A 25,755-nucleotide genomic window follows, 5' to 3' on the forward strand; every position below is an offset into this window, starting at 1 on the left:
AACAACGGAGGTGACACAAACTAAAATATTTTAATGGCTGTAGATCAAACAGGATGCTGATAAAAAGTCATCTCTTCCAACTTAAAGTCACAGGATTTATTCAGCCACGTCAAGCTCTATGCACACCCACATTTACAAGGCAAAAAATAAACAAAAGAACTAAACATACTGCATTAAATAATACTCTGGGGTTAGTCGGACTGACACTTCTCCGATACAGTCAGTGACAGAGAAACGTACTTTATGTAGCATCACCACCAAGAAATAAAGTCCTAAATCAGAAAAATGCGTGAAACCATTTAGGAGAACACCTTCCAGGATTATTTATACACAGAACAATAAAATAAGCAGCAGCTGTCACCAAAAATTAACTATGAACTGCTTTCTGAACACATCCATCCATCCATCCTCTATACACTGCTTTATCCTCACCAGGGTCATGGGGGGTGCTGGAGTCTATCCCAGCTGACTCGGGTGAAGGCAGGGGACACCCTGGACAGGTCACCAGTCTGTCACAGGGCTACATATACAGACACACAATCACATTCACATTCACACCTACAGACAATTTAGAGTAACCAATTAACCTCAGCATGTTTTTGGACTGTGGGAGGAAGCCGGAGTACCCGGAGAAAACCCACGCATGCACAGGGAGAACATGCAAACTCCATGCAGAAAGATCCCAGGCTGGGATTTGAACCGGGATCTTCTTGCTGCAAGGCAAAAGTGCTAACCACTACCCCACTGTGCAGCCCTTTCTGAACACAAATGTATTTTAAAAGAATGTTTATAACAGGTGTGGTCATGTCTTTTTCCATGCATTCACTGTCACTATCATGCCAATTTAAATCACTTTCTTTGTTATTACAGGCATTTTTTTCCTCTTTTCCACTTTTTCATTTTGCAACATATCACAAAGACGCTGATAAAAATGAAAAAAAGGGGAACACTGCAATAAAAACGGGTTATTGCTATAGAACATGATTAGTGTTTTTTGGTTCAGACCAGTGCATTTATTAAACAAACGAGTACCGATTTAAATCAAACTTTCAGTTATTTCTAGTGCATTTCATTTTGGCAGAGTTTCTTCAGGGCTGCTCGCTGTTACATTTGAGAACTTTAGCTTCAGTACCTGAAAATATTACGATAATAGTACCAGCATATTACTGATAGTGAAACTCAGATATTGTACTGATACTACACTACTAATACGAGACAATACAGAGACTGAGAACTGCTGATAATTTGGCACTAATAGCTGTTGTCCAAAATGAACTTGCAAACCCCAGATGTAAGGATTCTTAGGGATGTTTCACGTAACCCTAAAAACGGACCTTGTGAATGAAATTAGAAGTGAGCTTTTGGTGTTGAACGTGTGGGCTGGTTTGAGTTATTTCGGTTCGATTAGACGACGCTCTTCCTCTTATTTGCCTGATGCAGTGCGGTAACTCAGACTGCACACCCACTGCTGCAGACACTCCTTCACCTTGTTCACAACATATCTGGGACTGCAGAGAGACTCGGACTCACTTAAGGCTTGAGCATTGGAACCATTTTTCTTTTGCATGTCATCATGCGCTGGATACTGGCTGGATGCTGCGGGCTCGCTCTGATCAGTCTGTCAGGTAAACGGAACTTTTGCAATATGATCGATTCAGTTTGTGACGGAAAAACTTCAACGATTATTTGGTTGGTTTGTCATGAATCTCAGGGTGCTTGTGCAGCAATATAAATATGATTCGATGCATTTCTGATACGATAATAATGCTTTATGCAGTCCTTTAAGCAGGTTTTTGTGTGTTTAACCACAGCTACACTGCATACCAGTGTTTTGCATGTTATTTTTGACTCCACAGTACCATAACTTCCTGGCCATCTGGGGAAAAGAGGAAGTTATTATCTGAGACAAAGACTTTAATATTATTGTCATGCTGATGAACTCTTTACACAATGTTGTTAAATTTAATATAAACTATAAATGCACAGCCGTTTTGGGCATATTGTTACTTTACTTTATGTCAAACTTGTAATATATGTTTAAAAACAAAACGTACATAAAACTTATCTGGCAGAGAATACATGAGAAGAAACACTCGTAGCTTTAGGTTGGATTAATGAATACAGTTAATTACAGAATCACATCATCCTTCACTGCAATTCATGATTATCATCATCACTTAACGTGTTTCTCATATTTTTATAGTGATTCTTTATTTACTCTTAGAAAATGCATGAAACAAACGTATAAAATGTATCACTTGTATAAAATAACTAAATAATCCTCACATTTAAGAGGTCAATAGTGAAGAATTTACTTGATTTAAACCACTTTTTATAGGAGTAGCTGTAGGTTAAAGCACTGCTGATTTGCAGATAATTGTTTTTGTACTACATTAGTAAATGCATATAAAGCCATCTTTTTTTTTTTCTTGTTTTAACTGATTCGTGGGACATCCTGGTAGCTCACCTGGTTTAAAACGTGCCTCATGTACAAAAGTCCTTACTTCAGTGATCTGGATTCATTTCCAGCCCAGATCTCTGCAGGTTCCCCTCTGTACCGTCTCTCCAACTACACCCGCAATAAACACAAATGTAGATACATGTATGAATATAATTTGCGAATTTGTTTGGACGAAACAAGCACTTACTTAATGGGCAGCTAAAACAATAATTGGTAGACGCACTGGCAACAACAGTCACATCCTCATAAGAAGCAAATTCTGCATTCGGCTCCAACATAAAGATACACATAATATATTAAATTTGTATTTTGTTGCTTCAAAGACACGGTTTACGATAATGTTACTATTCTGTATAGTTCTATCACCAGTTATACCATCTGTAGTATTATTACTAACATGCTTGACCTCACTGATTAAGACCATCTCTCATTAGTATGCTTATCAGAAACACAATCATCTTTAATGACCAACTCCGTACACAACATACAAGGAATTTGGTTTCGGCTGTTGGCGTCACCTTACAAATATGGAAGAGAATAATAAAAAGTAAAGAAACTATAGAAAGAGGAACAGGGAGGGGAAAAATACTAGTGATAAAATTAAATATAACACAATATATACAGAAATCTGCAGCTAGAAAGGAATATATAAACATAATAGTAAATTATCAGTCATTTTTTATTTTTCCCACTCCTGCAGTGTACATTACTTTTCTCTGTATTTAATCCTATGTCAAAGTCAGCATCATATCGAGGGCATAAAGTCTCACTCTGTACATATATATTTATTAATTCTTCACTTTACCAGGTAGGATCAGTTGAGAACAAATTCTCTTTTATAAAGACGACCTGGCAAGAGGCCCCGGCAGGAAGAAAGATGACAAAAAATACAAAAGAGGACATACAAGTGTACGGCAGGCTGATTAACTACTAGAAAACAACACTGCAACACATTTATGTTCTAATTATGTCCCATTCTCTTTGAACCTCCTCTAGTGTGCTCAGTGGCCCTGCAGATCAGCCAGAAGCCCCGGTTCTACGGCGTGAAAATCAACCGCGCTGTGTATATTTACTGCAAGTGTTCAGATCAAGGCCAGAAAAGCGAAGTGCACTGGTACAAAGCCGACAAGTACGACGTGTCTGTAGAAAAAAGAGAAAGGATAGTAGAGGAGGAAAAGAAGATTCAGTTTCAGCGCAAAGGTATGATCACAAACGCCTTTCTCATCATCCTCAAACTAAAAAAAGAAGACAGTGGCGTGTACTTCTGCAAGATCAACGGTACATGGGGACCTGGAACTGAACTACAGGCTGTCAGTAAGTGAATGGGACAGCACAGTTCTTACATATAGACAATGCATTGCTACAGCATGGCCCACTCACTGTTGAAAACACAGCACTAAGCAACATTTTCCCCCTCACAGGACCCATTAAGCATGAAGAGGCGCTATACAGGAGTCAGATGAAGGACGGTCTCATGGTCCTCCAGGGCCTGATGCTGGCTGTGTGCATTACTGCTCTGCTGCTGCGTAGACGAACACTGGTGAGCAGCACAACGAACAAACTACCAGGATGGATGGATGGATGGATAGATGGATGGATAGATAGATAGATAGATAGATAGATAGATAGATGGATGGATGGATGGATGGATGGATGGATGGATGGATGGATGGATGGATGGATGGATGGATGATAGATAGATAGATAGATAGATAGATAGATAGATAGATAGATAGATAGATAGATAGATAGATAGATAGATAGATAGATATCCCTTACCCTAACTCATACAGTCTATAGCAAAACTAATTTGCCTAAACTAAAAGACATTAAAGTTACCATCTTATAAATCTCCTGTTTTGAGAAAATAGAGGCATTGAATGTTTTCATTTTTGCTTGATGAAACTTGAACAATAAATTGAACCTTCTATTTGTTTACAGTCAGTTTTCTGTAGCAAGGTTTTTGCTGCATAGAGCAACATTTAAAAGAAGTTTTAGTCTGTTCCAAACGAAAATCAGAAGCACTAAAATCATAAGAATTTAGAATAAACAAAAAGAAAATCTCATAGTAGCAATTATACAGCTTTGTTAAGTGAAGTTTCGTTTACACAAGCACAACACACATCTGTGTGCAAAGGTTTTCGTACATGCATGTAAATATATGAATGTAGCCATGTGTTAAGTAACTCCTTCCTTCATTTGAGGAGTACTGATGTACATGATTGTACATACAACAAACTTCCTTTCATATTTTAATGTTTTCATGTTTACACGGTTGGAAAAACATTAGAAATGTCTTTTATACACTGAAATAGAGAGATGAACATTTGTAGTAAATCATCTGGGCAAATAGTGAGTTAACTAACAACGAGCAAAGTCAAAAGGGACTCAAAACTCACAGTATAAAGAACGGGAGGACTAGTGCGCCCCCTGCTGAATAAATGTATTAAGGGCTCACTGAGTTCTACAGTAAATAGGTAAAAAACATCCAATTAGACCAGGCCCTGTGGGTAAAGCATAGCACTTTGAACAGTGCTTTATTGTTTTATTGTTAGAAGTGACGTCTAATGTTACCTGTTGCGTAGATAGATTAACAGATAGACAGAAACTGCAAATTGTTTTATGTTGCACTAAGTTGCATCATGATGCAAATGAGTGGTTTTTGCTGCAAACATGTTCCTCTTTGTCTGGAGAACATCATTTGTAATGGCAAAGTGGGTTAGTTATTGCACTTGGGCATGATGTGATTTCGATAATACCTTTGATTAATTGTGCAGCCCTAAAAAAACATATATGCTTTGCAAAAATGACGACATATTAGCAAAAAAATACAAATGTATACATAAAAACTGAAGACAGAGACTCATTGAAACACTCCAAGTATTGCTGTAACATCCTTAAACTGCAAAACATACACGTCTCGGTACATGTTGTGGTGACTTAGCTTAATAAAATGCGTTTCACATTTAATTATTACTAAACTAAACGACCTGCACGCACAGTTTACTGTAAATGATCTCTGCTGGTATTTTCTACACAGCTTCAGTGCCAACTTCACCAACTGTTCTGATAATTCACAAATTGGTCTGAGTGACTTTATAAGGTGAAAAAAATCTGATTCCGGCTTCTTCCATCTAAATGTTTTCTGGTTTCTTTCCTCCTCTAAGACAATAAACTGAATATGAGATGAGGATGGACCAAGATTTGTGATTTGAGGCTTTGGGAAACATTTATTGACACTTCCCACCCTGTTCTGACGTTTCATAGATAGATAGATAGATAGATAGATAGATAGATAGATAGATAGATAGATAGATAGATAGATAGATAGATAGATAGATAGATAGATTGAAACCAAAATATAGAAAGAAAAAATGAACAAAAATTAAAACATGAAACTAATATATGTGTGTGTGTGTGCGTGTGTGTGTGTGCATCGCCACACTTCCTCTAATGCCAGCTTCAAGTGGACAGATACTGATACAGAAAGTATGCCAGTGAGGATTAGTGGTATTTCACTTGGTGCGTTTTGCCACTTACCCAGTTTATTTCCACATATTCAGTCCATAAATTCCGTTTTTGACACGGAAAGCAACCGGCGCTGTAACGGTATCATATTCGCGATTTAACATCCCTGTCCGGCTTCCATAGCAACAGCTAAAACGTTAGCCGCAACCAACACTTCAAGCCTATTTTACATTTTTTTCACAACTTATTGAAAGGGAATTGTTCTTCACATATTTTTTGCCTTTAGTCTTCGGCTACAATGGTATGCCACTGTGATAAATAGAACGAAAAAAACAACAAAAATGTCGGTCATTTTCGGTACAATAACTTCAAATAATGTAGCTAGCTGGCTGACGTTCTACGTCATGACGTTTCTAACGGTCACCTCGGTCACCTCAACACTTTTTTTAACTTTTATTTTTGTAATTCTTTTTTCTTTTTGATGATTTTTTTTTCCATTTTGCATCTGTGTATTATGTAAGGTGTTTTAATTAATATGCCTGATTCATTTATCTCTCTGTTTTATTTTTCCTTTGTGTAACAGCTGGAACAGAAGGACAGCATATATGAGGAGCCTGAAACCGATCACATCTACGAGGTTTGTAGACTTCTCTGTGTTTTAGAGCAACATTTGCCAGAAAACTTCTTTGACTACATGGTTCAATAACTGAGGGGGGCATGGCACGATGAACACGCATCACAGCTGTGCTTTTTTACATAAAAATACAAGTGCAAGAAAGTCAGAAAGTTGATAGGATGCACCATCTTCTTGCTCCGCTGAGCCTCAAACCACAATTTAGTCTCGTTCTGTTGAAGCTGCAGTCCTCTTCATTGAAAACTAAAAATGAAATTACACAAATAAAATTATCTAATCTAATTCTTGGAAAAAAAAGATGAAAAAGCAAGAAAACAGTCCTTACTTCTACATGAGATTGTGTGTATTTTTTCTTTTTTTAGTGTTTAACGTGTAATTTGCATGCACAAACACACTGAAATCAAGACTGGCAGAGCTGACTGTTTCATCATCTTTCATTTATTGTCATGCCAGTCCGCTGTGGCATTTAGCAGTTGCACATTTTTATCTTTGAGTCAGGTCTGAATCATGTATGCAAATCAAAAACTGTAGCTCCCGAGGTGCCCAAACGCAGGCAGTAAGTAGCTCTCTGTGTATTATCACAGCATTTTCCAACCCTAGATTGGGAGTAGGATTCCTCAAAGCCCCATCAGACTCACATATACACTTGTGAGGTGAATAAAAGTGTCTTGTTTCCGTCTCTCAGGGTTTGGCGATTGAGACGTGTGGAGGAGGTCTGTATGAGGAACTTGCTGTGTACAGTCAGGCTGATGGAACTGAGGCCCCGTGGGAGTGAAACTGACACAACAACTAAACTACTTTTCACCTTCTACAGCCTCACATGATGATATGTTCTTACTTATAAGTTGTTAAGTGAAAATGGTAGAGTTTAATTCATCCTCTCAGGTGAGGTGATGTGCCTTTTTCTTCTTGTAAAGTGCATATTTTGCCATTTCTGGGTGTTTTTTTGTTTTGGTTTTATTGCTCCTGCAACATTTACACTCACTGTGGGCTCATTTTTCACTGTAATATAAAGTCCTGCTCAGATGTTGGTGACAGGAAAAAACTAGAGGCTTCACATGCAAATGATTTTCTATTATTTACATTTTTAATTTGTCTCCATACCGGTCTTCAACTGAAAAAGTCCCTGAATTTTCGTCACATGTCTGTTAGTAGCAGCTGAGTGACTAATAGCTTCACGGTTGTGCTGAGGAATGCAGAATTTTATGTTTTTTATAGAATCTGGGCAATACAAACTGTTTACTTTTGGAGAATTTTTAAATGAAATATGTATAAAAAAGTGATTCTGATGAAATATCCTAATTTAAAGCTTATATTTGGTTTACTTTCACGACGGAACCGCACATCACAGACGATTATTTCAAACTGAAAATCCATTGTTTATGTCTCTGCTAAATGTCAACTAATACATGAATCACCACTTGGTTTTGATAATTAAATCATTGCTTTTAGACACTTTTAAACAAAGAAGAGTCAATCCTCTGATTCCATCTTGTTAAATGTAAATATTTTCTGTTTTTTGTTCTCCTCTATGACAGTAAACTGAATATCTTTGAGCTGTAAACAAAACATTTGTAATCTGGGGCTTTTGGAAACACTGATTGACTTTTTTAAAATATCATGAACTAAACAACTAGTTGATGAATGGAGAAAATACTCAACAGATCAACCATTGGTGAAAATAACAGAGTTGCAACAGAATATTTATTCATTAATGCTTAATTTGCTGAATGTGCTGCTTGTTTTGTGCCATTTAGGATTGAAATATTCTGTCATCATTTGAAGTGTAAATATAACATTCTACGAGACAGTTGATGTTCCAGATGATGTTTTTGGTGCTTCAGGTTGTTTTTTTTTTTTAGGTATATTAATTATAAATTTCATAATGTCTTTGTTAACTTGACCGTTTGATATCGACTTTTCCTCCTGTCTACAAAACATGAAAGGAAAAAAACTAATCTGGTGTCCATCAGAGCGAAAACAAGGCTCTATTTGTTCATGTTGTTTAATAATGTCAGAAATCTGCATGAATTTTCTTTATGCGACAGGAATAAAAACAATAAACACATTTCCATCTGCTGGAGAAAGCTGTTTTTATTGTCTGTAACATTAAACCATGTAAGAATATTCTCTTTTACTGAATATATTTCAAATTAGTGGTTCATAAATAAGCAATAAATAAATAAATAGAGAAATAAATAGATTAGCACGCTGTTCATGTGACTGATTTTAGTGAACAGACAGAAAAATGAAGTGATCAACTAATAAATAGAGAAAGAATTGAATAAATAAACAGATGAATGAGTGAACGCATCCTTTCAGTCACTGCTGCTCACAGATGAAGCCAGTTGATGAACTCTCATCAGATGAAGTTCCGTTTCCGTCCTGATCATCTCCCAGGCTTCAGCACTGTGGCCCTGCAGACACAACAGCATCAGGATTATTAGGAAAACCTCCAAGAACGTCACGTTTGGCAGCACAGTCGCTCACATTCACGCAGACTCACCATCTTCTTCAGGACCTGCACTGAGAGTCTCTTGAAGTACATGTGCAGCTTGGTGTTCTTCTTCTTCTGGCTCCCGATCTGCAGGAATCACAAGAAGACAAGGTTTATTTAGAGACGCCTGCTTCCTCCCGTCACGCGTCCACGTCTGTCAGGACTCCGTGGCGTTTGTCAAACTCACGCAGGAGCTCAGTTCGTCCGCCTGTTTGTTGAGCAGATTGAGGAAGTTCTCCGCTGTGCTCTCCTCCCATGATGCCGAGCTGTGATCCTCCTCAAACAGGGCGGCCGCCTCCTGCAGGACCTGGACCACGAACGCCAGTTTGTCCTCATCCTGGAGAAGAAGAAGAAGAAGAAGAGCAGCCTCAGGTTACTGCAGGAGCACATTTATGACACTTTCACATCCCAAACTGGCTTTCATATCCACTTGTAATAATTCAGCCGCTGTTCCCTGTGAATAATATTAGAGTGAAGAAAATCAAGGACAGAAAAACAAAACTGGTCAAAGAAATACAGAAATTTAAACAATTTGAACCTTAAAGTTGAATTTGCTCCACATTCAGTTACAGGAACTAAATGATTTAAACAAGTCAAACTGATATTCCTGCTAACTTAATCTGGATAAACTTCATCCAACGGCGTGTTTCCAACTGGAGCATTTTACTGAAGTTGGTCCAAAATAATTTAAGCTTTTGTTGATGGAAATTCATACGAGTTTGGAGATTAGTAAATAAGTTGTGATTTTCTTCAGAAAAAGTGACTTGAAGCTGATTTTATCATCAGATTTATTCTGTTTCTAACAGTTCTGAGCCCCAAACTGGTCTGTTGAAGAAAACAGACAATAATGGAAATAAAATCCTATCAACTCGCAGCACAAGTCACAAAATATCCCACAAGCACCAATAAAACACCTTTTAAATTCTTGAAAATGACTTCCTAAACCTCAGAGATGATAAATTACATCTTCATATAGATTTCTATGAACAAATAATAACACAAACATCAACACACACGTTGATGTTTGTGACTTTTTGTGCGTCTTGAACTCACCGATGCGTTGGACTTCTGGCTGTACAGCTTGTTAGGGAAGACCACAGAGTTCTGATCTTCAGCCTCAGTGATGTTGGTGGAATTATTCCCCTGCATCACACACACACCACATCATCATCATCATCATCATCATCATCATCATCATCATCTTCATCATCATCATGGTCCAGCAGCTCTGCTCTCCTCTCCAAGCTCAACCTCACCATGGTGTCCAGCAGCTCCAGCAGGTCCTCACTGTGCTGTCTGAACTTCTCCTCCATCCATCTGCAGCTCAGCGACCAGCCTGAACCCAGCAGAGCCACCAACAGGAGAGCACAGAACATCCTGCTCAGCATCTTCACACACATGCAGCTTGTCTCTGAGTGGATGGAGCTGGGATGGGATGAGTCCTGCTGTTCTGCTGGAGCAGCAGCTCATTTATAGCACGACGCACCTATTTCACTTTCCACCTGCAGGGAAACGCTCAGCTGTGGCTTTCACCTCCACATGTCACACATTTCACATTTCAGCTTGTGTCCTGTGAGGAAAACATGCATCCTTTCAGTGGAAAACCTCAAAACAAACTCACAACATGACTGATGGCTTTATTTCAACTCTTTCTATGTTGAACATCCAGATGTTTCAGAGGTAAACCTGCAGATAGCTGAACTTCATCATCTCTGAATGGAGTCTGATGATGCTTTGGGATGTTTTCCGTTCATGCTCCGTGTCCAGTGTGGTGCTAAACGTGCAGATTGTTGTTAAACTGTTGGAACTGTGTTCACCGATCAGCAGCAGAGCAGCCACCGATCGGCTGTGTGTCCATAAAGGGGAAGTTCCTGGAGAGAGAAATTGAAAGCGACTCCGTGACTGCGGCCTGAACTCTGACGTTCATTCACATGAATCTGTCAGTGATATTTCACCTTGTTTTAAGCAGAACCTGCAGCTTTACCGTGAGAACAGGTAGAACATGGAGACGGGGATCCACCTCTAAAGTGCTCAGAATGACAGAAATCTAAATGAAAATCTCTTTTATTCACCCTGAAGTTGATGAAGTGATTTCAGAGAATGGAGAACTGGATCATGTAGTTAAATGATATTTTATTGGTACTTGTGGCTGATTTTCGACTAATTCTGCAAGACTGTATGCTTTATTTGTGTTATTATCTGTTTCTTTTGTCAGAGAACAAGAGATGTGAGCTTTTCTGTGAGAACAAGTAGAACATGGAGACAGGGATCCACCTCTGAACTGCTCAGAATGATAGAAATCTGTATGAAAATATATTTCAGGCTGTTATGTTTTACTGCTTTGTTTAAATTAAAATGTGCCAATTACAGTCTGAAAAACAAAGTTGGGGCTCAACAAAATACATTTAAAGCAACAGTTTGCATCAGTCTTTTTGAATTATCATGAAATTATGTTCAATTAACAAACTACACTGTAAAAAATAAGAATCTTCTTCACCTTTAAAGCACAGAACCTGATGAAGCTGATAAAAATCTCATTTTACAGCTGTAAAATATATGAAAGCAATTAGTATTATGTGTGTTTCCAAAGGATTTTGTTCATTAAATGGTGTCTTATTGGTACTCGTGGCTTATTTTTGACTCGTGCTGCAAGATTTTATGATTTTATTTGAATTATTGTCTGTTTATTTTGTCAAAGGACAAGAAATGTGAGACAGCTTAATCTTTAACATACAAATTTCAGACTGAGGACTGTCAGCAACACAATAAATATGAAGATAAAAGCAGTTTCAAGTCACTTTTTCTGAAGAAATCCACAAGATTCACATTATTTTAAAAAAAAATCTCCACTGATAAAACCCAGTTGGATCAACTTAAATCAAACACTTCTGTGGTTGGAACACAATTAAATTAACTTCATCCAAGTTAAGTTGGTGACTATTTTAATGCCACTGCTTCAAACATATATACTTTTTTTTGCCCAAATGCAAAAATAAATGCTTCAGTTTATGACAAACAGTTTAATTTTTCTAAGCAAATGCTGCAGCTTCATTTGAAGGAAAATCAGGTCTGAATCTTTACAACTTCTGTGTTTGTTTCTTGTTCTGAAGACTGAAAAGGAAAAGAAAAAACTATTTCAGACAATAATTATATGTGTAATTATTTTTATTTTAAGGTGAGAGGGAACATCTCTCTCTGCAGGTCACCTGGTTCTTACTACAGTCTATGGTTCTGACTATAAAACGGTTCTATCTCATGGTTCTTACGGTTATTGCGCCCTCTGCTGGATAAAGTCCGTATAAACAGATAAATGAGCTCAAGAGGGACGTCTTCTCTCAAAAATCTCACAGTTTTTAAAAAAAACCTTATTTTTAGTCTAAATTATTGGATAATCCTCCATATGATTCTTTTAATAATAAAATAAAATCAAAATTAAAATAAAATCTGCATCTAGGACAGATTTGAAATCATTTTGCACATTTTGAAGCCATTTCGGTCAATCATGTTTGCTGTTTTTTGTTGTCTCAAGCTTTATAATCAAGAGGTGGAGAGCTGTGGGGTGTATAAGCCTCAGAGTCTCACAGTCTTTCTGAATATTTATGACAAAATAATGTTGCATGAACTTAACACTGTGTGTAATTTAAACTCAGTTTTCTACGTTAGTTTATTTAGAACTGAATTTAGTTGAAGTAACTTGAAATGAGCTTTAAAATTACATTTTCTTCACCTTGTGGTCACTTTTGCAAGTTCTGGACCTACTGAACACTGGAGCAACTTAAAGAGTTAAACTTCAAAACTTTAAAACTTCCGTTCATAATTATGGTAAATTTGTGTATAAACACTAAAAAAATATTTTCAAATAACCTGGAAATATGAATTAAATCAACTTTAGAACTTATGTTGACCAAACATGAAGTAAGCAGTCATTTCAAATCCATCAGATTCATTCCCATGAATCAGAGTTTGCTTGTTGGAGGAACAGAATTTCATTAGAAGTTGTTTTAACTCAAAGAGATTAATGCAAACTGTTGCTTTGAATTTATTCTGTTGAGTCCAAGCATAGTATTTTAGAGTCTAACCTGCATATGTTTACTCATTTTCTAGCTAAAACAACGTCCTATAACATAATTTTAAAACCTGTAGTATTTTTTTTAATACAGATTTCTATCAGTTTGTTCACGTTTCTCAGATTTTGCTGCTGAAATTCAGCCGCTGTTCCCTTTGAATAATATTACAGAGTGAAGAAAAACAAGGACAGAAAAACAAAACTGGCAAAAGAAATGCAGAAATTTAAACAATTTGAACCTTAAAGTTGACTTTGCCCCACATCAAGTTACAGGAATATAAATAGTTTATTAGAGATAAATTCAATAATTAAAGAACATCATCATGAGCTGAACCAAAGCATTCATATTATTAATTGAAAACCTTAGAGGTGGATCCCCGTCTCCATGTTCTACTTGTTCTCACAGAAAAGCTCACATCTCTTGTTCTCTGACAAAAGAAACAGATAATAACACAAATAAAGCATACAGTCTTGCAGAATTAGTCGAAAATCAGCCACAAGTACCAATAAAATATCATTTAACTACATGACCCAGTTCTCCATTCTCTGAAATCACTTCATCAACTTCAGGGTGAATAAAAGAGATTTTCATTTAGATTTCTGTCATTCTGAGCACTTTAGAGGTGGATCCCCGTCTCCATGTTCTACCTGTTCTCACGGTAAAGCTGCAGGTTCTGCTTAAAACAAGGTGAAATATCACTGACAGATTCATGTGAATGAACGTCAGAGTTCAGGCCGCAGTCACGGAGTCGCTTTCAATTTCTCTCTCCAGGAACTTCCCCTTTATGGACACACAGCCGATCGGTGGCTGCTCTGCTGCTGATCGGTGAACACAGTTCCAACAGTTTAACAACAATCTGCACGTTTAGCACCACACTGGACACGGAGCATGAACGGAAAACATCCCAAAGCATCATCAGACTCCATTCAGAGATGATGAAGTTCAGCTATCTGCAGGTTTACCTCTGAAACATCTGGATGTTCAACATAGAAAGAGTTGAAATAAAGCCATCAGTCATGTTGTGAGTTTGTTTTGAGGTTTTCCACTGAAAGGATGCATGTTTTCCTCACAGGACACAAGCTGAAATGTGAAATGTGTGACATGTGGAGGTGAAAGCCACAGCTGAGCGTTTCCCTGCAGGTGGAAAGTGAAATAGGTGCGTCGTGCTATAAATGAGCTGCTGCTCCAGCAGAACAGCAGGACTCATCCCATCCCAGCTCCATCCACTCAGAGACAAGCTGCATGTGTGTGAAGATGCTGAGCAGGATGTTCTGTGCTCTCCTGTTGGTGGCTCTGCTGGGTTCAGGCTGGTCGCTGAGCTGCAGATGGATGGAGGAGAAGTTCAGACAGCACAGTGAGGACCTGCTGGAGCTGCTGGACACCATGGTGAGGTTGAGCTTGGAGAGGAGAGCAGAGCTGCTGGACCATGATGATGATGATGATGATGATGATGATGATGATGATGTGGTGTGTGTGTGATGCAGGGGAATAATTCCACCAACATCACTGAGGCTGAAGATCAGAACTCTGTGGTCTTCCCTAACAAGCTGTACAGCCAGAAGTCCAACGCATCGGTGAGTTCAAGACGCACAAAAAGTCACAAACATCAACGTGTGTGTTGATGTTTGTGTTATTATTTGTTCATAGAAATCTATATGAAGATGTAATTTATCATCTCTGAGGTTTAGGAAGTCATTTTCAAGAATTTAAAAGGTGTTTTATTGGTGCTTGTGGGATATTTTGTGACTTGTGCTGCGAGTTGATAGGATTTTATTTCCATTATTGTCTGTTTTCTTCAACAGACCAGTTTGGGGCTCAGAACTGTTAGAAACAGAATAAATCTGATGATAAAATCAGCTTCAAGTCACTTTTTCTGAAGAAAATCACAACTTATTTACTAATCTCCAAACTCGTATGAATTTCCATCAACAAAAGCTTAAATTATTTTGGACCAACTTCAGTAAAATGCTCCAGTTGGAAACACGCCGTTGGATGAAGTTTATCCAGATTAAGTGAGCAGGAATATCAGTTTGACTTGTTTAAATCATTTAGTTCCTGTAACTGAATGTGGAGCAAATTCAACTTTAAGGTTCAAATTGTTTAAATTTCTGTATTTCTTTGACCAGTTTTGTTTTTCTGTCCTTGATTTTCTTCACTGTAATATTATTCACAGGGAACAGCGGCTGAATTATTACAAGTGGATATGAAAGCCAGTTTGGGATGTGAAAGTGTCATAAATGTGCTCCTGCAGTAACCTGAGGCTGCTCTTCTTCTTCTTCTTCTTCTCCAGGATGAGGACAAACTGGCGTTCGTGGTCCAGGTCCTGCAGGAGGCGGCCGCCCTGTTTGAGGAGGATCACAGCTCGGCATCATGGGAGGAGAGCACAGCGGAGAACTTCCTCAATCTGCTCAACAAACAGGCGGACGAACTGAGCTCCTGCGTGAGTTTGACAAACGCCACGGAGTCCTGACAGACGTGGACGCGTGACGGGAGGAAGCAGGCGTCTCTAAATAAACCTTGTCTTCTTGTGATTCCTGCAGATCGGGAGCCAGAAGAAGAAGAACACCAAGCTGCACATGTACTTCAAGAGACTCTCAGTGCAGGTCCTGAAGAAGATGGTGAGTCTGCGTGAATGTGAGCGACTGTGCTGCCAAACGTGACGTTCTTGGAGGTTTTCCTAATAATCCTGATGCTGTTGTGTCTGCAGGGCCACAGTGCTGAAGCCTGGGAGCTGATCAGGACGGAAACGGAACTTCATCTGATGAGAGTTCATCAACTGGCTTCATCTGTGAGCAGCAGCGACTGAAAGGATGCGTTCACTCATTCATCTGTTTATTTATTCAATTCTTTCTCTATTTATTAGTTGATCACTTCATTTTTCTGTCTGTTCACTAAAATCAGTCACATGAACAGCGTGCTAATCTATTTATTTCTCTATTTATTTATTTATTGCTTATTTATGAACCACTAATTTGAAATATATTCAGTAAAAGAGAATATTCTTACATGGTTTAATGTTACAGACAATAAAAACAGCTTTCTCCAGCAGATGGAAATGTGTTTATTGTTTTTATTCCTGTCGCATAAAGAAAATTCATGCAGATTTCTGACATTAAACAACATGAACAAGCAGTTCTTCATTTTGTCTTTGTAGCCTTTAATCTTAAATGTATTGTAGGAATGAAGTAGATATCAAACTGTCTAATGAGCAAAGTCAATTATGAAATTATACAGAATTAATAATAAAAAACTCTTAAAGCACCAAACATGTCAGCAGTGAAAGAGAATGTTGTTTTTACGTGTGAACTTATTTGTAGGGCTGGACCCGAATATTCCCAATATTCGTTCGCTACAGTGGTATCCGGATATTAATTTTCGTATCCGAATATTCGCCGCCCCTCCTTCGTCGGACGTTACGGGGCGGAACGAATATTCGGAGGCCTGAGACCACTATTTGGGCCAGACTACTTATTACCGCCCGGCAAAACATCGTTTTCCGGGAGGTATTGTTTTGAGCTGCACGGTCTTGGTTGATTGGTTCCTTGTTTGTAACACTTTGGTTTCCGGGCGATAACTCGATAAAATATTGATGTAGCCTCACCATATTTGGTACACAGGTGTACCATAATAAGACACAGGTCAAGTTCGAATTTGGTGACCGTGACCTCATTTTCAAGGTCACAGGGGTCATGTTTGTTGCCGGGCGGTCCAAGTTCGGTAAAACTTCTTGTTTGTTCCTCTATTTATTTATCTGTTCATTTATTTGTTGCTTATTTATGAACCAGTATCTGAAATGTAAAAATACTCTTTTAGTTAATATATTTAAAATCTATAAGTATCAATTTTTGAGGTCATTCCAGAATTAACCGTTGGTGAGCACATTTGGGCTTCAAACTGTTTGAAAAATAAACCTCGTCTTTTCAAACTGACTGATGGAAAACAGTCTAAAGAATCAGTCTGATCCATGAACTCGTTCACAATGACTGAAAGTTTAATTCTGATCATGTGACTGGAATCTGACTTGTTGAGGAGCTGAAAGTGTCCCGAATTAACTCAGACTCTCACATTATGCGGTAATCTTGCATGAAAAACCCCTCATGTTGCATTTATATTCATTTCTGATGCACAAATCAACTAATTTGATGAAAACAGACTCGCTAATCGAGGACATTCTGCCTACAAATGCCTGGAATTGAAGAAAACGTGCTTGTCTCGTCAGCTGTTGGATCAAATCATGTTTATTAATGTGTTCAGGAAATCCCCACAGAAACAGTTTACAGGGGAACTTACAGATTTACAATCATTCTTGACAGAAGTGCCAGCTTAACCCCCATGGTTCAACACTGAGGACGCCTGCTGAATCTCACCACCAGGTAACTGCACACCCGTTCCCCTCGACAGGTCTACCACCAAGTCCTTCCAGCTCGCCGCCGACAACAGAGTCGCGTTGGTCTTTCGAGTCACCGAGTACGCAGCGCTACGGTGAGAAGCAGTAGCCTTAAACACACCCAGACATCCCAACTAGCTTCCGTTCTCAGCGTCTGGACCGTTCACAGTTAAAGAGCCTTCATTTTGCTTTTGTGTGTTTTTTTTTCCTCTTTTCTTTTTTGGTGCCAATCCTTCATCCCCCAACCGGGAAAATTAGACAGCTGGATGCTTTCAGATTTTCAAAGTAAAACTGCCAACCGTTGGTGAGGAAAAAAAAAAAAAAAAAAAAAAAAAAACTCAGTCGAGGCCCTCACGGACACTACTACGTCCACGAACAGGATTTGTCGCACTGCTCAAATGCATTTGGTTCAGCAGTCGTAGTACAAATAGAAATGCTAAAACTAGTTACAGAAAAACAAAACAAACAAACACGTGTAACGTCTCTTAACGCCTGTGAATGTATCAGGACACCAGAAAACCGGCTGAAGTTTATGTGAAATGTCAACACTGTCAGAAAGACTCAGTCATCTCAAAACTCCAATTTCATCCAGGGAATTACACGGCAGCTACCAAAAAGATTCAATAAGACAAGAATCGCATACACTCGCACCTTCTAATTTCAGTCCTTTTTCTTTACAGATTGTTGGTTTGCCTTGTGCTTCACGGTCTCTTCACGGTGGGGATAAAGGTAGTGTTCACTGGAGAACCATCGCTAAGAATAATCTGTTATACTCCAATATAATAATAATAATAATAATAATAAAACAAACAGCATGATTTTCTAATGACACCAGAATGATCGAGGATGGGCGCGTTTTATTTTTATTGTTTTTTTTTTAATACCTTTTTTCCCCCGTGTTTTTTTTTTTTTTTTTTCGATTTGCTTCGACCTGATACAGGTTAAGATGCAATTTACTGAATCTCTTACTGGTGGGTTTGAGGTTTCAAAATCAAGAGGATAAAATGAACATCTAGCATTCAGTCTACGTGGGGTTTCTAGTTAACATAGATATTTACTACAGGGAGCAGGAGGAGGAGGACAGGAGGGAGGGAGGGAGGAGATGCACCCTTGCTCTTTCTTTGCCGTGTGAAAACCATGCTTCCTCTGGAGAGTAAAGGGTGGAGGGTGAAAGGGGGGCCGTGCAAGACTGAGAGTGGGGGTCGGCTGAGCGGGGCGGAGGCTGAGTTTGGTGGATGGAGAAAGGGGGCTTGAAAACCAGACTGCTGATTCCACAGGAGGTGTGTAAAAGGCACGCCAGGGTTACTCCCAATCCCAGCCAACACACACAGAGACGCCTTCACACCCACACACATACACACGGTACGCACACACTCGCACTCCCACGCACACACAAGCAGCACAGGCTACAGCCCCGAGAGTACTGACGAGGAGGAGGCAAGAAAGCAAGAGGAGGGAATGAAGGAAGTTCTTGAAAGAAAGAGCTGGGGGGCAGAAAAACGGGGTTAGACGGGAGCGCGAGGGGGGCCTGGATCCGGTGCTGCCGCTGTGTCGGAACAGAAAAAATAAACAACAAACGAGAAAAAAAAAATAAGAATCAAAACCGGTGGAATGGATCATTTCTGGTTCTTCAGCTGGTTGGAGAGCCAGTCCAGGCCCTCGTACAGGCCGTCCCCGCTGGTGGCGCAGGTGGCCTGGATGTACCAGCTGCGTTGGCGGAGGGCGTGGAGGCCCAGCTTGTCTGTGATCTCTGCAGCGTTCATAGCGTTGGGGAGATCCTGGAGGAGGAGAAACAGCCGGTCAGGATGCAGGCTTGGAGACATTTTAATTCAGCTCAGTTTGACCTCCAGTGAGCAGAAAAATCACAGCATAATAACCGATAAATAAACAACTCCCAATGGTTCCTTTTAGTGCAAGAAAGTTTAAGGAATCATCTTTTTGCAAAACATAAACGACCTGAAATTTCTTTACAAAAATAAATTCACTTTCAACAACATTATGCTTCAGTTTATCATTTCCACATTAAAACCTACAGATCACAGAGCGTCTACAAAGAAACATTCAGTCACAGCTATCTGGAGCTGAACCACAGAGGATTTTACTTTATGATTAAAATGACAAGTCAGACAAAAAACAAGTAAAAATGAGACAAAAATGAGACAAACGACACGAAACAAAAAGAGATAAAAAAAATTTGGGGGAAAAAAGTGTTAAAGCGACAAAAAGTGGACACAAACCAGACAAAAAAGGAACAAAATGTCAATAAAATAGACAAAATATACAAGACAAAAAGGAAACAAAACAACATGACAAATGACATGTCAGACAAAAAGTTTCAAAAATGACATGACACAAAACAAAAAAGCCAAAAAAATTAGACAGTTACAAAGCGACAAAAAATGGACAAACAAAAAATAGACAAAAAAAGTACACAAATGACTCAAACGTATCAAAAAAGGACAAAAGCAAGAAATGAAACAACAAAATAAGATGAAAAACACAAGCCAGGCAAAAACGATACACAAACCGAATAAAGCAAAACACAAAATGTCAAAAACATAAAAAACAAAACGACAAAAACAAGAGGAAATATTACAAAAACGAGACAAAAAACCCACAAGCAAGACCAAAAGGAAACAAAACGACTAAAGTCAGACAAAAAATCGACCAAAAACAAGACAAAAGAAAAATCTAATATTTTACTTTATGATCAAAACAACTTATGGTCTAGAAATGATTTTAAATTTATAGTTCTACTAATTTACAATCTGCAGTTAATTCTTCTGTAATTTTTAAAATACTAGATTCCTCATTGTTCTTTTCTCCTTTTGTAATATTTTGCCATTTGGATCATAAAGTAAAATACTGTATCACTCAGCTCCAGACAGCTGTGACTAGAAGTTGTGTTTCTTTGTAGACACACACTGTTTAATGCGATCATTTTCAGAATGCACTTTTTAAACTAAAACAAAGGAAACATTAGGAGTTGTGTTCATTTATTATGCTGTGATTTTTCTGGCCACTGGAGATCAGATTGGGCTGAAAGTGGAGCCTGAACTAAATGAGTTTAACACCTCCGATCCAATTCATCCTAATCTTCTGTGTGACTAGATACGTTTCATTTTCTCAGATCTTCCTTAAAAAGATACAAATAAACAGTTTCTTTTCCTCTTTTTAAACTCCACTTCTCTATCTTCTCAAATTGGCTTTCTGTCTCCATTTGTTTCTTTTCTATCTCGTCTTTGAAGTCTGACAAAAAGCATTTCCTACTGAACAAATGAACACGTGATATTTGACAGTTTGGAAATGCAGTTACCTCAGCATCTATTTATAATGCAAAGCAAATTAACACCATCTCTGCTCGGCTTTACAGCTCAGATTACAGCTGAAGATGCTCCAGGAAGCAGGAAAAAGTCACCTCACCTGTTTATTTGCAAAAACGAGCAGCACAGCGTCTCTGAGCTCGTCCTCAGCGAGCATTCTGGACAACTCCTCCCTCGCCTCGTTCACTCTCTCCCTGTCGTTGCTGTCCACCACAAAGATAAGCCCTGGATACACAAAGAAAACAAAAATACAACAACGCTTTAATAAATTTGTCACAACACAGAAGTGCAGAGTTGTGATGGTTTATCTTCTGGGTTCAAAGCCTTTTCTTCTCCCCCACATCAAAAGCTGTGACTCCCATTCATAATTAATCCGGCTCTGGCTCTAACCTGGCGTGAAATCGATACCCCTAAATCATCTGAGGATTATAAACATGAACTGAAGGTGTAAAAGTAAACGTCTCAGAGTCGAGTGTCAGGTTGCAGTTGAGCGAAGGCAGCAAATTAACTCTAAATGAGCTCTGTGGTAGCTGCAGGTGGGCAGAGTGAAAATTAATCAAACAAAAAGCTGACAAACACTCAAGACGTCGTATTTTATAAGTTTAATGAGGACGAGTTCAGCGCTTAATGCCGTCGAGCCATCCTGAGGCTCCCATCAATTATGTAGAAGCTGCATTCTGCTTTAAAAGCTGCCTGTTGACGTCGGCGAACGCACAACAGAGCAACCGCAGCTTTCTACCTTACATTACTCCTTTAGATACGTAACAAAATTCAAACAATGTGAGGCATTAAGGGGCTGATCACAGCTCTAGCACACTTGAATTCTTTCCTGGCTGAAGGCAGGAAAGATACGAGGACGTTCAGGCCTCTGTCGCTCTGCTCTGCTCACACTTCCCTATCTATGCGCCTGCATGTTTGGGAAACGTTTCATCATCCCTGCAGCTCACCGAACGTACAAACAAGATATTTTTGTATCCCTGTAACGGTGGACGAGGCGGTCACATGGTAAACTCTAGCTGTAACGGAGTTGTTCGTGTAGCTGCACCACTGACTCGCTGTCTGTTAAATTATACATCCTGTGCTGAGAGTAAAATAACGCTAAAACAAACACAAGTTGAAGAAAGCACGACAAGTGCTACAGATGCCCCAAGACACCTTCATGTCTGTATGACCAAAAAACAGGAGCAATTACTCACAACAGTCTCAGAATATTTTACATTTATGCCTGAAAAATGATTGAAAATGTAAAATGATTTAAACCACCTAATTGTTCAGTCTTTAAACTGAGCACAGACGTCTACACATGCTGGGGAAAATGCTTAAGTGTGTGGAATAGCTTTGGTCATTTTGTGCTGAACATCATTACCTCCAGGATTCACACGTGTGTGATCAGTATGTGGACTGTGATGTATGCACAGCAGCTATAGCAGGAGCAACTGAAATCATAACACATTTCTACAACAAAACACGTGTTCAAATGCTGATTTAACTACAGCTGGCAGAGGCAGCACCAGCCTACGGCGCCTTCACGTATTCTAATGAACTACGTTTCAGGAAATACTGTACAGGAGTCACACAATAAGCCCTCTGAGGATTCAACAATGGCGTATGAGTCATTGGTTGACTCGCTTTAAGATCATCTTTTACGCTGAAACAAGGCCACCTATGGGCAGCAGCGTTCAGTGACACCGCTGCCAGCTCAGATAAAGTCCCCCCCTCCTCACCTTGAGTGTTCTGGAAGTAGTGGCGCCACAGCGGCCTGATTTTGTCCTGACCGCCCACATCCCACACTGTGAAGCTGATGTTCTTGTATTCTACAGTTTCAACGTTAAAACCTGGAGAGAAGAGGAGGAACACGCATGAGTCACTGGCTCAAAAACATTTGTACTATTCAAGTTTTGTACACTGAGAGTCAACCTGCTGCACACAAACCTCCACATCCAACAGCTCATGCAGCTAAATATTTCAACGATTATAATTTAAGTGAATTCAGGTTTAATTAGACTAGTTTATTGCAGGTCTGTGAGATATGAGTTACAAATGAACTCACAAGTAGTAAAATATGGCTTCAGATCTTTCAAGTAAATCCTAATCTTGTGTATTTAGTTTCTGAGCCCACAGTTCTTGGTTTCAACCAAAAGTTCTGACATATTTTAAATAGCCAAAGATCTTCTGGGACTCCTTGTGTTGCTAAATTCCTCTGCCAAGGCAAGAAACCAAGTTGGTATGTTTTCAGTGTTGGTTTGTTTGTCTGTCAGAAAGATTACTCAAAAACAATCCTCCCACACGTCACTAAGCTTGATGGAGAGGCACGGCAAGGACAAAGGAGGAAATTTATGTACACAATGTTGTTGCTGATCTGAGTCAAATTTTCAAAAACTTCAAAATAGGGCACTGGGATTGGCAGAGGATTGTGCTCTCTGAGTGCTTTTTATATTTTATTAAGCTTATAAGAAAATAGGAGTTTGTGAACAGTTACATAACAGTTTTAAAAGTGATGAAGTTTTCCTTCTGTACCAAAAAATATCTGTACTAACATCGAAATATTTCACCCTACACTTGGCAAATGGTGGAAACACTCTAAAAACACAACTGTAATGTAATGTAAATTCATTTATGCATCCATACCAATGGTGGGAATGGTGGTGACTATCTCTCCAAGCTTCAGTTTATATAGGATAGTTGTTTTTCCAGCAGCATCAAGCCCGACCATTAGAATCCTCATTTCTTTTTTGCCGAACAGGCCCTTGAATAAGCTCGCAAATACATTCCCCATGGTGACGAAGCTGTCAAGGAAGAGAAGGGAAAAGAGTTATGAGAGTCTTTAGGGTTTCAGTTTCATCTGCAGTGCATGCCAAGAGGAAAGGAGGAGACAGAAAATGTGGATTATCAAGAAGACAAGAAAAATTCAACCACTTTGACAGACTAGTATGGCAGGAAACATCATCGTATTATTGTACAACTCATGCTATCACAACTACACTAACAAAACAGGTTGATGACAGCAGTAGACATGGTTGAATAAGAGGCTGAAAGAGGCACAATGAATGGAACACGGAGGCACACAAGCTGGATGTTTACTTAAGCTACTGGTTAAACATTAAGGTTATGGTTTATGGCTATACATTGCAAGTCAGGCCTAAACCTTCACATAAATCACCGTTTAACTGCGTTAACTTCAACTCAACACGTTTAAATAGAAATGTCCTCGTTTAGCAGGCGAAAGTCGTACATTCTGAGACAGGTAGGGGATAAAGTGGATAGCTAACTGATCAGCCGATAAGAAAGGCCTGCTCCAGCTGGAAAACTCTGCATTAGCGACAGAGATAATGTTACTGGGAGCCGTCACAAGACGCTAGCTCGCTAACAACACCTCGACCTTAGCAAAAAGGCCCACAATCCGGCTAAAGTCCGCGTCCGTACGAGCAAAATTGTCAAGCAAAAAAACACATCTTGGCGTATATTTCTCGGCCATTTTGCGAAAAGTTAAAGTTTCCGCGGCTTGAACTGGTCACCGACAGTCGAAACAGATAACTGTTCGCCTCACTAAGGGCGGATGCTTCGGCTAGCTAGTTAGCCTGCTAGCTTATCTTAGCTTGACACGATTGGCAAACGGTTTGAGGTAGAATTAACACCGCACGACGACACGTTATTAACACACCCAACGCTGGCACACTATTGTGAAACTGTAGTCCGATTCTGAGTAAAATAAAATCCACAGTGACAGCTCTTTGATACGCTCGTTACAGGAACTGCTGCTTGCCGAGGTTAGCTAAATGCCGCGTCACAGTAAAGAGAGAAGACCGTGACGTCATGTTAAACGCCGAATAAACCGACCGGTTCGCGGTGAGCCCTGAACACCGAACATAATGTGAGACCGCGAGTGAAAAAGAGGCGAGTTTCTGCGTGATATTACCTTTACAAAGACAGCTTCTCGATCTTTCCGTTTTATTTCACTGTCACTCCAAAATGGCGTCTTGCGCAACCAGGGAGACACCGGCGCACAGACACTTCCCACTATCACAGCTGGACCAATCACAGCGCGTATGGTGTACCTGATATCCCGCCCCGTTGCGCTGCCGACCAATCAGCGCCTCAGCTGCTCCCTGTGTGCACAGAGCACAAAATGTCGAGGAAGTGAACCGCACACAAGTTTATTCAAGTTTCAGGCACTCTGAGGAGGGACAATATGACGGCCGGTCGGACTCTGGGCGGATTTTGTTGTAATCATGGCGTGTGACTGTGACTCTACTGTGGCTCATACTGCCGTATTTCTCAACTTTATGTACTAAAATGACTCACTGCAACTGCTAAGGCCAGTACTAGATTGGCCTACCAAGCATTGTCAGGGGCCCCAAGAGGTCAGGAGGTCCCTGAGTGAAGGCATCTGAATGAAGTGATCTAATATTTATTGGTTGGACGTCACAAAGCCTCATTAAAGACACTGAATAGTCACAAAGAGGAATAAAGCCACTGAAAAGACACAAAACAACACCACAAAGAGGCAAATGACCATGATGATTCCCAAATTCATTAAAAACAGCCTCAAAGAAATGCCAAACCGCCACAAAGTGACTAAAAACAGTCATAAAGAGACACAAAACAACCCCACAGAGACACTGAACAGTGACAAGGAGACAAAAAATAGCCACAAAACAATACAAACTACACAAAATAGCCACAAATACAAACAATACAACTCCAAAAAAAGACACAAAACAACCATAAAGTGACACAGAAAAATAACAAAGAAACACCGACTTACACAGTCATACAAATGTACTAAACAACCAAAAAGACACAAAAGAACTGTAAAAAGACAAAACAACAACAACCAAACAGACACAAAAGCAAGGAGGAACAAGAATCCTAAACTCTAAGACACATTAAATTTAAACAAAGCTTGTGTGTTTTGCAT

General features: G+C 39.3%; 4 protein-coding genes across 5 annotated transcripts; 2 read left to right on the forward strand and 2 right to left on the reverse strand.

Moving 5' to 3' along the window:
* The first annotated feature begins 1,423 nt into the window (after positions 1 to 1,423).
* cd79b (CD79b molecule, immunoglobulin-associated beta) lies at positions 1,424 to 8,650 on the forward strand. Its single transcript, XM_022208889.2, has 5 exons — positions 1,424 to 1,625; positions 3,458 to 3,775; positions 3,883 to 4,001; positions 6,513 to 6,566; positions 7,249 to 8,650. The coding sequence occupies exons 1-5, from the start codon at positions 1,574 to 1,576 to the stop codon at positions 7,336 to 7,338; spliced, it is 633 nt and encodes a 210-aa protein (XP_022064581.2). The 5' UTR covers positions 1,424 to 1,573; the 3' UTR covers positions 7,339 to 8,650.
* LOC127531185 (interferon a3-like) lies at positions 8,409 to 10,373 on the reverse strand. The gene is made up of 4 exons (XM_051939955.1): positions 10,317 to 10,373; positions 10,114 to 10,203; positions 9,248 to 9,427; positions 8,409 to 9,147 (listed from the first exon to the last, which is right to left on the reverse strand). Exons 1-4 carry the CDS (start codon positions 10,371 to 10,373, stop codon positions 9,028 to 9,030), a joined length of 447 nt encoding a protein of 148 aa, XP_051795915.1. The 3' UTR covers positions 8,409 to 9,027.
* Positions 10,374 to 14,133: 3,760 nt separating this feature from the next.
* Positions 14,134 to 16,337, forward strand: LOC110961307 (interferon a3-like). The gene is made up of 5 exons (XM_051939410.1): positions 14,134 to 14,513; positions 14,612 to 14,701; positions 15,418 to 15,567; positions 15,668 to 15,745; positions 15,835 to 16,337. The coding sequence occupies exons 1-5, from the start codon at positions 14,370 to 14,372 to the stop codon at positions 15,931 to 15,933; spliced, it is 561 nt and encodes a 186-aa protein (XP_051795370.1). The 5' UTR covers positions 14,134 to 14,369; the 3' UTR covers positions 15,934 to 16,337.
* A 1,010-nt stretch (positions 16,338 to 17,347) lies between these two features.
* LOC110961315 (ADP-ribosylation factor 1) lies at positions 17,348 to 24,903 on the reverse strand. Of its 2 annotated transcripts, none has more exons than XM_022208886.2 (5): positions 24,754 to 24,903; positions 23,466 to 23,623; positions 22,562 to 22,672; positions 20,938 to 21,062; positions 17,348 to 19,292 (listed from the first exon to the last, which is right to left on the reverse strand). In XM_022208886.2, the coding sequence occupies exons 2-5, from the start codon at positions 23,611 to 23,613 to the stop codon at positions 19,131 to 19,133; spliced, it is 546 nt and encodes a 181-aa protein (XP_022064578.1). In that variant the 5' UTR covers positions 23,614 to 23,623; positions 24,754 to 24,903; the 3' UTR covers positions 17,348 to 19,130. The 2 variants fall into 2 exon arrangements, with proteins under 2 accessions (XP_022064578.1, XP_022064579.1); XM_022208887.2 differs by lacking the exon at positions 24,754 to 24,903 and adding an exon at positions 24,499 to 24,697.
* Positions 24,904 to 25,755: the final 852 nt, after the last annotated feature.

The sequence above is a fragment of the Acanthochromis polyacanthus genome, chromosome 19 (genome assembly GCF_021347895.1).
Source record: "Acanthochromis polyacanthus isolate Apoly-LR-REF ecotype Palm Island chromosome 19, KAUST_Apoly_ChrSc, whole genome shotgun sequence".
Classification (NCBI taxonomy): domain Eukaryota; kingdom Metazoa; phylum Chordata; class Actinopteri; family Pomacentridae; genus Acanthochromis; species Acanthochromis polyacanthus.

Coding starts and splice junctions, on each gene's coding strand:
- cd79b (XM_022208889.2), top strand. CDS start 1,574: ATGCGCTGGATACTGGCTGGATGCTGCGGGCTCGCTCTGATCAGTCTG. Junction 1,626..3,457: donor CGCTCTGATCAGTCTGTCAG/GTAAACGGAACT, acceptor AACCTCCTCTAG/TGTGCTCAGTGGCCCTGCAG. Junction 6,567..7,248: donor AAACCGATCACATCTACGAG/GTTTGTAGACTT, acceptor TCCGTCTCTCAG/GGTTTGGCGATTGAGACGTG.
- LOC110961315 (XM_022208886.2), bottom strand. CDS start 23,613: ATGGGGAATGTATTTGCGAGCTTATTCAAGGGCCTGTTCGGCAAAAAA. Junction 21,063..22,561: donor CTACTTCCAGAACACTCAAG/GTGAGGAGGGGG, acceptor TTGTGTATCCAG/GGCTTATCTTTGTGGTGGAC. Junction 19,293..20,937: donor TCGTTTTTGCAAATAAACAG/GTGAGGTGACTT, acceptor CTCCTCCTCCAG/GATCTCCCCAACGCTATGAA.
- LOC110961307 (XM_051939410.1), top strand. CDS start 14,370: ATGTGTGTGAAGATGCTGAGCAGGATGTTCTGTGCTCTCCTGTTGGTG. Junction 14,514..14,611: donor TGGAGCTGCTGGACACCATG/GTGAGGTTGAGC, acceptor TGTGTGATGCAG/GGGAATAATTCCACCAACAT. Junction 14,702..15,417: donor GCCAGAAGTCCAACGCATCG/GTGAGTTCAAGA, acceptor CTTCTTCTCCAG/GATGAGGACAAACTGGCGTT.
- LOC127531185 (XM_051939955.1), bottom strand. CDS start 10,373: ATGGAGGAGAAGTTCAGACAGCACAGTGAGGACCTGCTGGAGCTGCTG. Junction 9,428..10,113: donor GCCAGAAGTCCAACGCATCG/GTGAGTTCAAGA, acceptor CAGTAACCTGAG/GCTGCTCTTCTTCTTCTTCT. Junction 9,148..9,247: donor CGGACGAACTGAGCTCCTGC/GTGAGTTTGACA, acceptor TGATTCCTGCAG/ATCGGGAGCCAGAAGAAGAA.